Below are 17,090 nucleotides of genomic sequence, written 5' to 3'. Positions count from 1 at the left end.
CTTTTCCATTTGTCTTTCTGCTTTATCTGTAGGGTATCTTGTTCCACATAAGGCTTCCCAAAGTGAAATGGTAAACCAGACTTCAAAAAGAAAAGGATCGGAGAAGAACGAAAAGTCTGTTTGGGGCACAGGAATAAACGGCTGGGCAGATCACACCCAAATCATACACTGGGGAAAAGAGGGAAAGAAGCAGAGGGAGACAATGAGACTGGGAGGAACAGGGGTGTGGTCAGGATAGCAGGTCTGGCAGGTGAAGCCCTCTGGGCCAGTTCTCACTATTCCTGAGGTTGGCAAGATGCCCAGGTGCTCAGTAGTTCCTCTGTGCAGTAATTTCTTAACCAGAATCCTCCTGATTAGGACCAGCTCCTCCCATGAGAATTTATCTGAAGATAAATTTATCTGAGGATCACTCATAGGTGATCTCCATCCTGGGCTCAGTATGTACATGAAGACCTGGGGGGGAAGAGGCCTCTTTCCCTGATCTCTTGGATGAGTTGCAAGGACAGTATCCGTCTCCTCACCTGTACTGTCTGTGGTTTCCTCACTTAACCACCAGTACCCCTGTAATGGGTTCTTCAGTGCTTGTCCTCTCCCCTAGATGAAACTAAGGAAGCTGAGCAATGCTTCGAAAGATGGCAGGCAATGGAGTTGGCAGGTGGAGAGCAAGATAAGGTGAAACAGTAAGGGTTGGGGGCAGGGGTCATAGGAGACAGAAAGCAGAGCAAGGGAAAAGCAAAGTTCAGGTGGGCATCAGGAGCGGGTATGCAGAACTTTAATTCTGAGGCCCTGTGGCCAAGAAGACTGGAGCTAGGGTGACCTTTTTGACTCATTAGGCTTTTCTCTGCATTCTTGGAAGGTGGGGACGCCCCCCCACCCACATCCCACTCCCAAGTATGGATGGCCGAGAGTCTGTCCAGGTTGATGAGCGACTGTGTCAGAGAGTACAAGGAGGTGTGGAGAGAAAGTCAGCTGGTCACAGGCAGATGGTTGGTGTCCCGGGGTCTCCATCCCATAGCTTGGAGGCAAAGGTGGTCTCTTTCCACACTGTAAGTGACAAACCTTTCTCCTTTCTCCAGCCTTGAGTGCATTCCTAATGTGAACGCAGTGCTCTGGACTTCCACTCCACCCAGACTCCACCCCTGGCCCCCACTCCAGCCTCTGCCAGATGCATAATTTAAAGCCTGTGATGTCTAACGCCCCACTTTTGTTTTTGTCTTGCAGCCGTCTCCAACCTGGACGTTGAGAGTAAACTGAGCGTGTACTACCGCGCACCATGGCACCAGCAGAGGAACATCTTCCTTCCGGCCACAAGGCCACCGTGCGTGGAGGAGCTGCACCGCCATGCCCGGCAGAGCCTGCAAGCCCTGCGCAGAGGTAACTGATCCCGGGCTCAGGGGGCTTTTTGGGGAGAGAACTCAGAGCTTGTCCCATCCAGGGGCTGTTCTTTGTCCCATCAGTTCCAACACCCCACCTTGTTATAGCAACTACTTTGAAATGCTCCCTTTTCTACACTGAAATGAAATTCATGGGTAATATAACCTACTTATACACATAATTAGAAATAGCACCATGGTCTAAATGTGATAATAAAGAGAATTTAAAAGGAAAATTATATTTGCAATATACAAATGCCTGGGCACAACTACATTAAAGGACATCATAAAGCAATCAGGTGTTTGTGCCTATCTAAAGTAGGTTTGGATTAAATAAAGATAATCAGAAGCCATTTTGAACAAAAAGTAGAGGGAAATGAAGGAGTTGAGGGGCAGGAAGACACAACCATAAAAACTGGTGCATTCTGCATACATTAAACATGAGCAAAAAACCACAAAAAGCAAAAACAAAACAAAAAAACAAAAACAAAAAACAAAAAAACCTTTGGGTTATAATTAAAAGAGAATTAGGTTTGACTCAGAAATAGGTTCTAGGCTTTTCCCTTACAAGAAATGCTGGTAGGACACAGGTGGGACCTAGGGCACTATTTGTTCAGGACCCTCCTGTGCATTGTAGGACAGCTGTCATCCTTGGCTCCCACCTAGTCATCTAACAACCAGAACCTCCCTCAGGGGATGTGCTCCTGTCAAGAACCAGGGATCTGGTCCATTCTACAGCGGGGCACGTGGAGGCCTAGAGAGATTAGAAAACTTGCTCAGGGTCACATACAGCCCATTAGGTAGAGTGCCAAGACCCCAATCCAGGCCTCCAGACCCCCAGCCAGAGCTCTGTTCCTCCTCACCATAAACCGTGTCCCAGGAAAATAAATATTTCTATTTCTCTTTTTCTCACAGTTCTGAAAAAGCCAGAGATAGGCACATAGCAGGTGAGGTAGAAGGTAACAGACTTCTCTTACTTTCCAGTGGCTTAAACCCATTGTAGTGAGGACAAGGAGATTAAACACTGGCATGACCCTTTTAGAGCCCGCTAAGTTGGGTATCAGAAGTTGGCACGCCAGCTTTTTTGGCCTTTAGATTTTCTGCTGTGGAAACAGATGATATCTGTACATTCAGTGCCTTTGTTCCAAATTCCCTATGCTCCTTTAAGGAATGGTATTTTCCAAAAGTATTACAATTCAAATAGAACATTTTAATGTCACTGCGAGGATGGAGAAATGACACATTTGTTTTCAGCTTATTTTCTTCCACATGTTTATGACTTCTCCCTTTCCCCATATCCCTAGTCTTGTACCCCTTTAATGAAAGAATTAACCTACTAATATCCCTAACACAACTGTTTCTAAAAACTCCCCTTGGTTATTGGTGGTAGATACTGTGACACTCATAATAAAGAGTAATGACCAGTATCCTCTAGAAGTATCTCTGGCATTCTTACAATTCACTTCAGTTTTTTAAATTGAGTCACTTCGATTTTGTAGTTGGCTAAAAAGTCCTTCTTTACCAAATCTTTAGTGCAAGCCACCTTCTGGAAATCTTCCTTAACATACTCACCATTCCTTTGCAGCCTCGATTAGGCACCCTTCCCATAATAATATCTTTTGCATCCTCCCAGTCGTGCCACTTACAAGCTTATATCATCACTAACCTCTTATAGGCCTGTCTTCCACCATTAATCCATGAGCAACTCAAGAACTCGGATGGTGTCTTAATTTTTTTATTCAAATCACTTAGCATGAACCTGAGAGTAGGTCCTCAATGCATGTGTGTGTAAGTAAATCAAATTCTGTAGAAAACTGGTTGAGCATTGAGGGCATAGAATGATGACAGAGGAATCTGATCATTCTCACTAAATACTTTCTCTGATCCCATCATCAGAGAGCTTGAGTTACGTTAGCCCTTTAGACATAATTATTTTTATCCGAATAAGTCATCCCTGATTAGATTTTTCCAGATTCAACCAGATAACATTAAGCTGCTTGTAAGCTATCACATTTCACTGTGTTGTCGGGTTTGGACTTAATGACAGAACTGAGGAACAGCAAGTGCCAATATCAATTTTCTCAGAACTTCCTCCTGGGGGCTGAGAGAGGGATATAAGGCCTCCTGGGGTTTTGGAAGGAAGACTGTGGAGCTGCATCTTGTCCTCCACAGACTGGCTTTCTTTGAGGCTGTCTCAACAGCAAATCTTGGGTGTAGTAGTTTTAATAGCACTGCAGAGAGCCATAAACAGGAATTATAGGCATCATAGAATTAAAAACATGCAGTGTGGAATTAAAATTAGAAAGTGACTTTTTTTTTTTAACCTTGTCCAAGAAACAGTAGCTTAGCAGTGCATTCATCAGAATACCACTTCTGCCATCTGGTGGCCATGACTAACACCTACCAAAGAACGGCCTTGCTCGGCAAATGCCGCAGTGAGCTTCCCTGGAGGTTCTCTATTTGGACAGCTGGAAGATCCTGGCTTCCACCAGAAGTGAGTGGATAATGAAGCACAGATGAGTAAAGCTGTGGTGGCAGCAGCACTGTGCTCCTTTGGGAGATGAGGCTGTAAGGAGAGAGCTGGGGGGACTGAGATCAGAACCTAGAAATTGGCTGCTTTCAAGATCTGCTCAATAGCAAACCCCTCCACAAAGCCTACTGAGGCCCAAGCATTGTGCTAAACCTAGGATTCAGAGAGCAGTACCTAACATTTGGTCCCTGTCCACAAGGAATGCCTGTCTAGTGAAGGAGACAGACAAGTAGCCAGGTAATCTCAACACAGTGATATGGGTGCTCAGAGGAAAGGCACTAATCATGTCATGGAGCTTCAGAGAAGGCGTCCCAGAGCAAGTTACACCTCACGGGATTTCATCTGATTCCTCTTTTCCCCCTTTTTTCTTAGCAATTCTTTGTACTCAGAGCCAATAATGGCTTTAAGTGATACCATCATTTATGTTTATAAGATAGGAAGAGAGATTACTAAGCGGCTATAAAGAGATATTTATATTTTAGATTTTCTTTCAAGTTTCAGGGCTGAGGTCTGAGTTCCACTGGTCTAAAGGAATAAGGACCAAGAGTCTACTGCAGTTTCAGACTCTAGCAGATGAATGTTCTCCCCACCACACTGCCAGAAAAGAAGTGTTATTAGGGAGCCATTAATCTAGCCTGCCTCCTCCCAGCCTAGGGCAAATAAAAGAGAGAGATTTAAGAAAGTGTAGGAAGGGAGCAACTAAATGGGAAATTGAGTTGATGTCTGCCTCCTGACTCCCTTCCTCTAGCCTCTTCCTAACCAGTGACACCTGCATTCTACTCCTCATTATGAATTTTAAAATGTAATTTTTTCCTTGTGCTGCCCATTTAGAAAAGCCCACTGTTTGCTTGCAAAGAAAAAAGAGGGTGGCACTGGAGGTAGACACTTTAACAAGGAAGACGTTTATCTCAAAAGGGCTTTCTGATAAACACTGGCTGTGGTGGCAGTTTAGCACAGACTACCTCTATGGTGACTTCGTATCTTGGTTAGATGAGGAGGCCCCGGGCATGAGCGTGGGCTGGATTTGCAGGCAGGGGGGCCTTTAGTGTGGCCAGTGTGTTGGGCAGGGTGTGTTCTGTAGCTCACTGAGACACCCAGAAAGCTAAACTGTGCCCTTGGTGGCTCAGTGATTCTTGTTATGAAGTCAGGACCACTTCATCCCACAAAGAGAAATTTCTTGGCTTTCTCAGAGGTAGCTTTATTCCTAAATCAGACAACTGTCATCATTGGGATTCCTTTACTTTCTCTAGGAGCCTAGAATTTCAAAGCCCTCTGAGTATTAGGCATGACAGAGCTTAGATGGTTGCAATGGTGTGCTGGTCACAGGCTGTCTAGAAAAGAAAATGTATATAAATAAACAGATGGTAGAAAGATAAATAAAAGCCCTGATGTGTAACACCAATTTCTGCGATGTAAATACCTCTACCGTGCCCTATTTCAAGCTACTAATAGTTTAAAAACTGGCCTGCAAAATTCCTGACCATGTAGCAGTCCACATCGCTGAGCCAGTGTGAGCTGACCCCATCACCCACTGGGTGGCTGTGAGCATTTGTTCCTGCTGCTCCCCAGGGGGCTCTGGCCTGTCTCTGCCTCCAACCCACTCCAGCATCAGTGTCAGCAAATCTCCCACCATTGGTCTAGACTTTTTTTTTTTTTTTTGCTCATGTTGTTTTGAAATAAAGCATGTTGAAAATATACTGCTTTTTCCAAACTCAGAGCCATCTCGTACAAAGATTATGAGATGGACCCACTAAAATGTAAGTGCCCATTTTCATATTAATGTGAAGTGAAAGTTTAGTTTGAAACAATTCTGAAAATCTTATTTGGTATACAGATGTGCTACATTAGGAAAAACTTGCTTTTTTCTAGCTGTTTGCTCACCCTCCCAAGGGGGAAAGAGAAATGGAAAATGCCAAGGATGTTTCTGTATTATTGCTTTTTCTGTCCCCAGAACACCGGAGCCGGAGTGATCGCCGGGAGCAGAGAGCCGCTGTCCCCCTTTCTGTAGCAGCTCCTCCACTGCCAGCCTATCCCCCAGCTCACAGCCAGAGGAGGCGCGAAGTTAAGGACCGGCACTTCTTAACGGTGAGCTTGGTGGCCAGCCAGCAGCCCCCGGCCTTGCTCATCAGCAAGCATGAGTGGGTCTCGGGAGTCCATTTCCTTCCTCCTAGTGGAGGAGGCTGGGCCACCTAAGAGAGCAAGTCATGGGCATTTGACAGCAACTGGATTTTTTTTCCCCCTTTCATTCATGCCTCTTTTGGGGAACAGAGTGGGAATACAGAAGTATCTTTTTTTAGTTAACTGGTTGCACAATGCAGCAAAGCAATAATAATTAAAATCAGGGGGAAATTTTTGCTTCAAATACTAGTTTTTCTGTATACAAGCTGAAAGAGGGCAGGTTACTTCTTTGGCCTCAGTTCCCTCATCTGTAATATGGGGATATCAATAGCACCTCGTTCATAAAGTTTGAGGGACAAATGAGATAAGGCATGGAAAGAATGTAGCACGGTGCCTGGCACAGAGTAAGACCTCAATAAATGTTCACTGTTACTGGTCGGGTGATAGTGTAGATGACTCGGTAGGGTGGGTTGGGAAAAAGCTTAAATAATGTGAAAAATCATCACTTGAAGATGAGCCATGTCATCATTTTATGCTTTCCCATTCTATAAGGGAGGCTAATACTGCAGGGTGACCAGTTACCCGAGTGTCCTCATCACTGCTGGTGATTTCCGCTTTGCCTGGGTGGGTGTGGCTGTAGCTCAGCCCAAGCCCCCAAGTATGAATCACAGTTGAAGCTGAGCCCAGCTTGGAACACCTACAAACATCATCATAAGTGTGCTTTCTAAAGCCTCGGTGTGGATAGGTGAACACTTTGTGGCTCTGAGGAGGGTATCGTTGAAGTGAGGAGCTATGATTTCTGTGACCAAATCAGCCCATGTGGCCGCTGGAATGGCTGGATCCCTGTCATTACAGTTTGAGGCCCAAAGTCTAAAGAAGTTATGAGTGTGGGTCCAAGTTGAGGTTTTTACTTGGAATTAAGTTTCCATGGTAATAAACCCTGCGCCCTTCCGGCTTTTACAATACGCAAAACAGATGCAAAATATTTGGACTGCAGGATGCCAAACATCCAGCTGAAACAGACTTCATCTAAATGAATCTGCATGTTATAACATGTCCAGATAAAACAGTGAGTGATATTGACCAATACATAGATATTTTTTCCTACTTGTGGCTGTACCGTGGGCTCCATGTCCTTCAGGCTCATCAAGTCCACGCAGTGCCGTGTCACACTCACCTACGTTGCTGCAGTGCAGCCCAGGGATAAGAAAGGAAGGTGAGAGGCTCTTAGGGCTTTCTAGGTCTTTATATAGAGCAGTTACACATGCTAGTGATTTGTCATAAAAGCCCCTGCTCGACAAAAGTTTTATTAAGCTCAAATCTGCTTGCTAAAGCATTTGCTTTTAATGAGGCATTTTCTGCATAAAAATGCTAAAAATATTTTTCCATTCATTATAATGTGTTTTGTGGCTCATTAAGTTGTTTTTTTCAGGGGGGCGGGTGGGAGAGAATAATGTTGAGCATTTACAGAAATGACATAAAAAGATCACCATTTGTCATAGTCCACATAATTTTTAATAATGTCTAAATACCAAAGTAAGGCTATAGGAAAAAGCCTAAAATAATGAATAACAATGGGGTGCTTCATTTACCCAACAAACATCAAAAAGAGGAGGAGTCTAGAGCATACTTCTGTAAACCAGAAAATGTACCCATCTCAAATGACAATACTTAAAATCTCCCCACTTACTTAGAAATACTGTTTCATTTCTTTGAGTTTGGGTCACCAAGTTCACTGGAAGATTTTCCATTCAAGTTATATCCCTCAGACATGGGTGACTCAGAACATAGTTCTATGCATTAAGCTTACAAGGGCCATATATTGCTGCCAGAAAAAAGGCTGCAGGTATAGCGACAGGAAATTTGCAGCCACATTGCTGGACATTTTCTTAGCATTCATAAGGAGACTAATACACAATCTTCCACAACTCTGCAAACTATCATACTGTGGTTTGGTCATTAAGGGTACAGACTATGAAGTCAAACTGCCTGGATTTAAATACCAGCTCTACCATTTATTAGGCTGTGTGACCCTGAACAAGTTAATCATTTCAGTGTCTCAGGGATAATAGTAGATAGTACCTCATAAGTTTGAGACAAAGACTGAATGTGTTAATACATGTAAATAGTACCTAATGCATAATAAGCACTCAATATGTATTAGACATCATCATCAACAGCCAATCAAGTTCATGAAGTATCAGTGATATAGAATAAGATTATGGGTCTAACTAGGTTTAAATCCCAGCTCTACAATTTCTTCGGTTGTGTGATTTTTGAAAAAGTTTTATCTTTGAGTCCCAGTTTCTTTATCTGTGAAATGGGGATAACTTCAATTTTACAAGGTTAAGATTTAAAAGCGTTATGTAAATACAATTAAATCGTATGTGTGTGAAAAAGTGCCTAAAACACAAATATCTGAATCTATATTCATAATCAAACTCTTACCCTCAAATGAAAAGTCTGTAACATATACTCACATATAAGACTAGAGGAAGTATAAGTTGTTATACTCTTTCTAGAGGGCAATTTCCCAATATTTATCAAACTATAAGATTAAATTATGCTAAGTGAAATAAGACAAATGCCATATGATTTCACTTGTATGTGGAATCTAAAAACCAAAACAAAAGCAGAAACAGACCCATAAATACAGAAAACAAACTGATGGTTGCCGGAGGGAAGAGGAGAGGGGCCAAATGGGTGAAGGGCAGTGGGAGGTACAGGCTTCCAGTCATGGAATGAATAAGTCATGGGGATAAAAGGTACAGCATAGGGACTATAGTCAGCGGTATTGTAATAGCACTGTATGGTGACAGACGGTAGCTACACTTGTGGTGAGCACAGCATAATGCAGCATAGATTTGTCACATCACTGTTGTACACCTGAAACTAATGTTAACACTGTGTCTCAATTATACTTCAATAAAAAAATGTGGCCAAAAAAAAAACTTATAAGACGGGGCACCTGGCTGGCTCAGTCGGTAGAGTGTGCGTCTCTCAATCTCGGGGTTGTGGGCTCGAGCCTCACACTGGGTGTAGAGAATATTTAAAAAAATAAAAACCTTACCAAAAAAGAAAAACCCTATAAGATATTCATACCCTTTGATCCAGCAATTCTATGTAGGAATTTATCCCAAGGCAATGCAAAGATTATTCACTAGGATGTTCATCAAAGCACTGTTTGGAATAGGAAAAATAGTTACAAATATCTTAAATATCCAACAGTAAGTACTTGATGAATTCTGATATATTCATAGGATAGACTACAGTATCAAAAATAGTGTTAAAGAATATTCAATGACATGGAAAATGTATAGCACCAGGGATTTTTAAGTAGTATATAAAATTGTGTATGGTATGAGCTCAAAAATATCTATGAGTGTATATGTGAGTATATATACATGCATGCATAGGAAAAAAGGCTGGAAGGCTATTTACCTGTGGTTCTCAAACTGTGTGATGAGGTCCTCCAGGGCACTGTAGTGAAATCCTAAGGGTGCATTGGGATATTTTAAATTTTCAGTGTCCTCTGTTTATATCTGGTGATGGCTCCAAAGTAGCCTCATAGCTCTTGCAAGTGGAAAGAGGGGATGCTTGGTTTGTTTCTTGACATGTAATTTAAATCAGAAGTTCTCCAAGAGGAACAAACTGACCAGCCAATTTAGCTTAAAACGTGCTGTCAGCTGAAAATTCAAGGTCTCTCTCACAATTTGAAAGCCCATCTGGGAATCCTCCTCCTTCAAGGGTGGCAAAGGAGATGATCACAGGCACAAATGGTTTTCCAGAAGAATTCTAAACCTTCCAAGTCCAGATAATCCCAATGCTCTATAAATTGTTTCAGAGCACTGAAAATAAAATAGAACTTCCCCATTTCTTTTCTTTTATGAATATTTTATGAAGGTTTGACACCTAAACCTGATAAAGAATGGAAGGAAGGGAGGGGGAGGGAACTACAGACCAATATCACTCAGATTATTTATGTGGAAATAATAAATGTTAGCAAACAAAATACATTAATACACCATGACTAAATGGCATTTATTCTAGGAATAGAAGGTTGGTTCAATATTAAGAAATCTATTATTAGTGTAACGCAACTAATGAAGCATCGAACTTTACATCGGAATCCGGGGATGTACTGTATGGTGACTAACACAATATAATAAAAAATCATTAAAAAAAGGGGAAAATAAAAGACATTATTCTCTTAAAAAAAATCTATTAGTGTAGTATACCATATCTAAAGGAAAAAAAAACCATTTGATTATCTCCATAGATGCCAGAGAGGCCCTAAAATTCAACACCTATTCTTTATAAAATGTACATACTTTAGTCCTAAAGCCAGTCTCTTAATGGGGAAACACTAGAGGCATTTCCACTAAAATCAGGAACAAGGCAAAGATGCTCACGATCTCTGCTACTAATTAATATTATACTAGAGAGATTAATCAATGCAATTGGACAAAATCAATTACAGGCATAAGATTTGACAAGGAAGAAGTAAAGCTATATCTAGTTGCAGATGATATGATACTATAGGAGTTTCCTGGTAGAGAATCAATGATAAAACTAGAACACTTAAAGAATTCAGTAAGGTAGCAGGATACAAACACACAAAAATCAATAGCCTTCATTTACACAAATGATAGCCAATTAAAAGACCTAGTAGTAGAGAAAACTCCATTTACAGCAATAACGAGATTAAATAGGAATTAATTTACTAGAATTTGCAAAACCTGTATGAGAAAAACTATAAAGCATTCCTAAACACAAAATTAGATTTTCTCAAATGGAAGGGTGTCCCCTATGCTTGGAAAGAATAATTCAACATTATAAGTAGGTCAGTTCTAAGTTGATTTATAAATTTAACACAATCTCAATAAAAATACCAATAAGCTTTCTTTTAAATGGAGTTAGACCCATTGATGCTAAAGTTCTTAGGGAAAAACAAACATACAAGAATAGCCAGGAAAACATTGACAAAGGAAACCAATAAGGGGTAAGTAGCTCTACCAGGCATTAAAATACCTTTAAAGCCTTTATAATTACAATAGTGTGGTACTAATATATGAATAGAAATATATACCAGTAGAAAAAAAGAAAAAGAAAAATACACCACTAGAAAAGAATACAAAGTCCAGAAATCAACCTGAATATATACGAAAACATAATCTATGATAAAGACAGTATCCCAAAGCACTAAGGCAAAAGATGGGAGTTTTTTAATGATGCTGGAACAACTGGGTAGCCACTTGGTAAGAGAAAAAATTTCATCAGAGTTTCTCAACCTCAGCATTATTGCTATTTTGAGTCTGATAATTCTTTGCTATGGGGGCTGTCCTGTGCACTGTGCTGTTTAGCAGCATGCTTGGCCCCTACCCAAGAGATGCCAGGAGCACTCTTCCCCCTAGTTTTGACAACCCAAAATGTCTCCAGACACTGCCAAATGTCCCCTGGGGAGAAAAAAATTGCCCCTGGTTGAGAACTATGTAATTAGATCCATACCTCACACCAAACACAAGATTAAGCTCCTAATGGATCAGAGGCCTAAACATAAAAAATCAAACCATACAAGTACTAGAGGAAAATAGGGGTGAACTATTCTTTAACCTCAGTCTATAAAAAGGCTTTCTAACTCTGACTCAAAATACAGAGGCAGTAAAAGATTGATAAATCTGAACAGTAAATATTTTTGTATGCTCAAACACCATAAAGTCAAAAGATAAGCAAAAATTGGGAGAAAATATGTGCAATATATATCACAAAGGACTAATATCACTAATAGATAAATACCTCTTCAAAACTGAGGGACAAAGAAAGGAACAAAAACCTGGTAGAAAAATGGGGGGAAAGCCTTGAACAGACAATCCAGAAAACACATAAAAATGTTGCTTAAACTTGAAAACTGTTCAACTCACTCATAATTAGAGAAATGCAAACAACATTTATGTTGAGAAATCATTTATCACCTAATTAGATTGGCAAAAATTAAACAATGTGACAACATAATCTGGTGAAACTGGGGGGAAACAGGCACCCACAAACATTGCTGGTGAGAATGCAAACTTGGTACAACCTATCTGGAGGGGAATTTGGCAATATCTAACAAAACTATGTATACACTTACTTTTCGCCCTAGCAATCCCACCAAAGATACACCTCCAATAATACAAAAAGATTAATCATTGCGGTGTTGCTTAAAATTACAAGATATTGTAAACAACCAAAAGCCTATATGTAGATGGATATATTTAAGAGATATTTATCTATGAGTGATATTAGTCCTTTTTCTGTGGCACAAGGACCAGTACTGATGGAATAAACTACAGGACATCCACACGATGGAGTACTATGCAGCTGTAAAAAATGAGGATGATCTTTAAGGAGTGATTTCCAGGACATATTCTTTTTTTTTTTTTTTAAGATTTTATTTATTTATTTGACAGAGATAGAGACAGCCAGCGAGAGAGGGAACACAAGCAGGGGGAGTGGGAGAAGAAGAAGCAGGCTCATAGCGGAAGAGCCTGATGTGGGGCTCGATCCCATAATGCCGGGATCGTGCCCTGAGCCGAAGGCAGACGCTTAACCGCTGTGCCACCCAGGCGCCCCTCCAGGACATATTCTTAAGTGAAAAAGGCAAAGCCCAAGGTTCCAGCACAAGATGGCAGTGTAGGAAGGCCCTAAACTGACCTCCTCCATGGAACACACCGAATTGCACCTATTAGAACAATTCCACCTGAAGAAGAACTGAGAACTAACTGAACAGTTTCTGAACAACGAAAGATGGAGAGAAGAGCAAGACAGAGTAACAAAGGGAACCCCTACACTCACACTGTGAACAGCCGTGGGGAGGGATAGTACTGAGGAACTGGGAATAGATCCCTCTGTCCTTGGGCACAGAAAAAAAAAAGCCACAGTTTTAAGGAGCAAGTAGCATATAAAAGACACAACACTAGAACTCTGCCAAGCAGTGCAGGAGCTGTGGGAATGTTCTCCAGGTCAGAGCAACTGGAGAACAACACAACACAGTTTATGTTCTCGTGTCACCTTAAAAGCCTGGAATGGAGCAGGGTCCAGACTCTGTAACAGGTGGGTCTGGTCCTCACAGGGAGCTTGCAACTTCAGCAAGCCAAGGGTCCAAAGCCCACACCAGCTTCAGTTGCACTGAAGTACAGAAAAAAAAAAAAAAAGCCAAGTTTACAAGGGCCAAATAGCTTTGGGAACACTCTCTTCCCCTCCACCTTAAAAGCCCAGACAGGAACTGGATCCAGGTACCCTAAGTGGTGAGTCTGGATGCCATAACTGGCAGGTCTGGTCATCACAAGGAGCTTCTGACCTCAGCAAAGCCCAGGGTCTGCGAGAGCGCACCAACCCTGGTCACAGTGGGACACAGAAAGAAAAAAAAAAGCCATATTTTAAAAGGGCAAAGGAATAGCTGGGATGTTCTTTTCCCCTCCACCCTAAAATCCCAGACGAGAACAGGGTTTGGCTCACAGTGAGCTTGCCACCTCTGCTAGCCTAGGATCCACAAGCCCACAACAGCCCACAACTACCCTGTGGTACTGGGGCACAGAAAATAAGCCACGTTTTTGTTTTTAATTGAAAAAATTATTTTTATTTTATTTTTTAAATTTGTATTGTTTGGCTTTTATTTTTTTTTTTCTTTTCCTCTTCTTTTAAAAATTTTTTTAAATTTTTTTTTCTTTCTATAAAAAGCCACAGTTTAAAAGAACTAACATATACAGCTATAGCTACAGCCAGCCAGCAAAAGTCACCAAACACACACAGTCTACAGAGGGGACAACATATACAAGGCCACTCCAATTTTAGGAGAAGTAGCCTTTCTGCCTAATCCATAGAAACACTAAAAGTTGAGCAAAATGGGGATATAGAGGAATATGCTCCAAAAGAGAGAAAAAGATAAAAACCTCAGAAAAAGAACTAAATGAAACAGAGATAAGCTATATGCCTAATAAAGAATTTAAAATAATGATCGTGAAGATAATCAGTGGGCTGGAGAAAAAAGTGGAAGAATTCAGTAAGCCCATCAAGAAAGAGAAAATACTAAAAAGAACCAATCAGAGTTGAAGAATACAATTGAAATAAAAAACACTAGAGTCAACAGATTAGAGGATGCAGAAGAATATATCAGCAATCTGGAAGACAGCATAATGGAAAGCACACAAATGGAAGAGCAAAAAGGATTTTTTTTAAAGATTTTATTTTCTTGAGAAAGAGATGGAGAGAGCACACGCTGGGGGAGGAGAAGAGGGAGAGGGAGAAGCAGACTCCCCACTGAGCAGGGAGCCTGACACGGGTGATCCCAGGACCCCAGGATCATGACCTGAGCCATAGACACTTAACTGAGCCACGCATGCGTCCCAAGAGAATAATTTTTTTCAAATGAGGCTAGATTAAGAGATCTCTTAGACAATATAAAGTGAACAAACATTCACAATATAGGGGTCCCAAAAGAAGAGAGAGAGAAAAAAAGGTATAGAAAACTTATTTGAAGAAATAATAACTGAAAACTTCCCTAACCTAGGGAACGAAACAGATATCCATGCCCAAGAAGCACAGAATTCCAAACACACCATGGCACACAATAATTAAAATGTCAAAGTTAGAGAATTTTAAAAGCAGAAAGAGAGAAACAAAAAGTTACCTGCAAGGGAAAACCTATAAGGCTATCAGCTGATTTCTCAGCAGATACTTTGCAGGCCAAAAGGGAGTGCATGATATATTTACAGTTCTTGAAAGGAAAAAACCTGCAACCAAGAATACTTTACTGGCAAGGTTATCATTCAGATTTGAAGGAGAGTTAGAGTTTCCCAGACAAATGAAAGATAAAATGAGTTTATCATCACTAACCAGTCTCACAAGAAATGTTAAAGGGACTTCTTTAAAGTGGGAAAGAAACAGCTATAATTAGACATGAAAACTTATGAAGAGAAAGATGTAAAATACGACAACATATACATTAAGTGTGGAGAAGGGAGTAAAAAAGGAAGAGAAAGGTAAAAGAAAATTAAATTTTTTTCTTTTCCTATTTTTTTAGACTGTATTTGAACTTAAATGACCAAACCTCATAACCACAAACCCAAAACCTATGATAGATATACAAAAAATAAAAAGAAAGCCAAACATAACACTATAGAAACTCATCAAACAAAGAAAGACAGCAAGAGAAGAAGGAGCCACAAAGGACTACAAAAACAACCAGAAAACAGATTTTATTTTATTTTTTTTTAAAGATTTTATTTATTTATTCGACAGAGAGAGACAGCCAGCGAGAGAGGGAACACAAGCAGGGGGAGTTGGAGAGGAAGAAGCAGGCTCATAGCGGAAGAGCCTGATGTGGGACTCGATCCCCTAACGCCAGGATCACGCCCTGAGCCGAAGGCAGACGATTAACCGCTGTGCCACCCAGGCGCCCCCAGAAAACAGATTTTAAAATGGCAATAAGTACATACCTATCAATAATTACTTTAAATGTAAATGGCCTAAATGCTGCAATCAAAAGATGTAAGGTGGCAGAATAGATTAAAAAAGACCCACGTAGACTTCTGGGGAAGATGGTGGAACAGGAGGATCCTGGGCTCATCTATCCCAAAGACACAACTAGAAAACACCCACATCAGTGTAAATAAACCAGAAAACAACTAGAAGACTGACAGAACATTCTCTCACAGCTAAATGTAGAGAAGAGGCCACATCAAAGAGAATAGGAAGGGCTGAGATGCAGTGGGGAGCCAAATTGGCAGGACTGTCCACAGGAGGGAGAGATGCTGCTGGCACAAAGAAGGGAGAGGAAAGGACCCTGCACCAGGCACCCCAGGCATGGGGCCTGCACTGCAAAAATGAATCTCCATAACATTTGGCTTTGAAGGCCAGAGGGGCCTGACTTTGCAAGTTTTTACAATAAGTAGGGCTTAACACCTGGAACTTTAAAAATCAGCAGGCTCAGCTCTGCAGGAGCTGGGAAGGCCACAGGGAACTGAGTCCCCACCCTTAAAGAGACAGCATAACAAACAGCCCCACTGAGATACAGCATAGAAGCAATAGTTTAAAAACTGCCTGAGATATACTGTAAGGAAATTTATTTACTAATTTCAAACCTTGTGCTGGAGGGGCAGGGAACTTTGGGAGACTTCTCCAAGAACAAAAGAGCTGGTGGGTGCCCTTTCCCTCCCCTGCCCCCCAGCCTAGTTACATGGACACCTGCAGGAACCACCAAAGCGCAATACTCTCCACCTAGCTTGCTGACAGCTTGTGTCCAGACGCCATGCTCTTCTGCAGATCTGTCCCCTCCAATCCAGCAGGATTCCACAGGAATTTTCCTGGGCACCTGCAGCTCCCCACCCACAGCAGACTGGCTCAAACCTTGCTGGCACCACATGCCTGGCCCCTGTATTCTCCCTACAAACATGTCCCTTCCAATATGCCCTTGGCCAGAGCCCATCCAAAGCAGTGCCAAAGCCTGACTGTGTGCAAGCAGCCCTGACAGGAGCCAGCACCACTCTAAAGTGACTCCTGGGGAAAATAACCACACACACTAGTAGGACTGCAGCCCCAGCAGTGTGCCAGGGGCAGACATCAGGTCTGACTGCAGGCCCCACCCACCTATGAAAGCTTCTCAGGGCACAACACAGGGAAAGTGCCCTGCAGTTTGATGCTACCACAGCTCTGGCAAAAGCCTGATCTAACTCAACTTAAGCCCAAGGTGGCCCCAGACTGGCCCACTAACAACATGGCAACCAAATCCTGTCTACAACAGGCAAAGAGAGCCACTAGAGACAAATGGACTGAAGGCCAATACAGCACAGCCACAACAGTAGGGCACATGCAACACGTATAGGAGACCACCCCTGAAGTGCCAGGTTCTGGTGAACAGGGAATGTTGCACTGCAGGGCACTACAGGACTTCCTCTCCATAAGGCCACTACTTTCAAGAGCAGGATACATGGCTGACTTTCCTAACATGTAGAAACACAGAGAGTTAGGAAAAATGAGAAGACCCAGGAATATGTCCTGAATGAAGGAAAAGGACGAAACTGAAGCAAGAC

At 41.7% G+C, this 17,090-nt stretch overlaps 1 protein-coding gene across 2 annotated transcripts in view; it reads left to right on the top strand.

Annotated features, from left to right (window-relative positions):
• NHS (NHS actin remodeling regulator) overlaps positions 1-17,090 on the top strand; it is a 356,148-nt gene that overhangs the window by 291,102 nt on the left and 47,956 nt on the right. For both annotated transcript variants that reach the window (XM_040633908.1, XM_040633903.1), the window contains exons 2-3: positions 1,222-1,374; positions 5,855-5,988. In XM_040633908.1, the coding sequence (XP_040489842.1) occupies positions 1,222-1,374; positions 5,855-5,988 (287 nt within the window). The remainder of the gene's footprint in view (positions 1-1,221; positions 1,375-5,854; positions 5,989-17,090) is intronic.

The sequence above is a fragment of the Ursus maritimus genome, assembly GCF_017311325.1.
Source record: "Ursus maritimus isolate PB19 chromosome X unlocalized genomic scaffold, ASM1731132v1 scaffold_X1, whole genome shotgun sequence".
Lineage (NCBI taxonomy): Eukaryota > Metazoa > Chordata > Mammalia > Carnivora > Ursidae > Ursus > Ursus maritimus.
The sequence above is the reverse complement of the archived record's forward strand: the minus strand, read 5'-3'. Positions and strand labels throughout refer to the sequence as shown.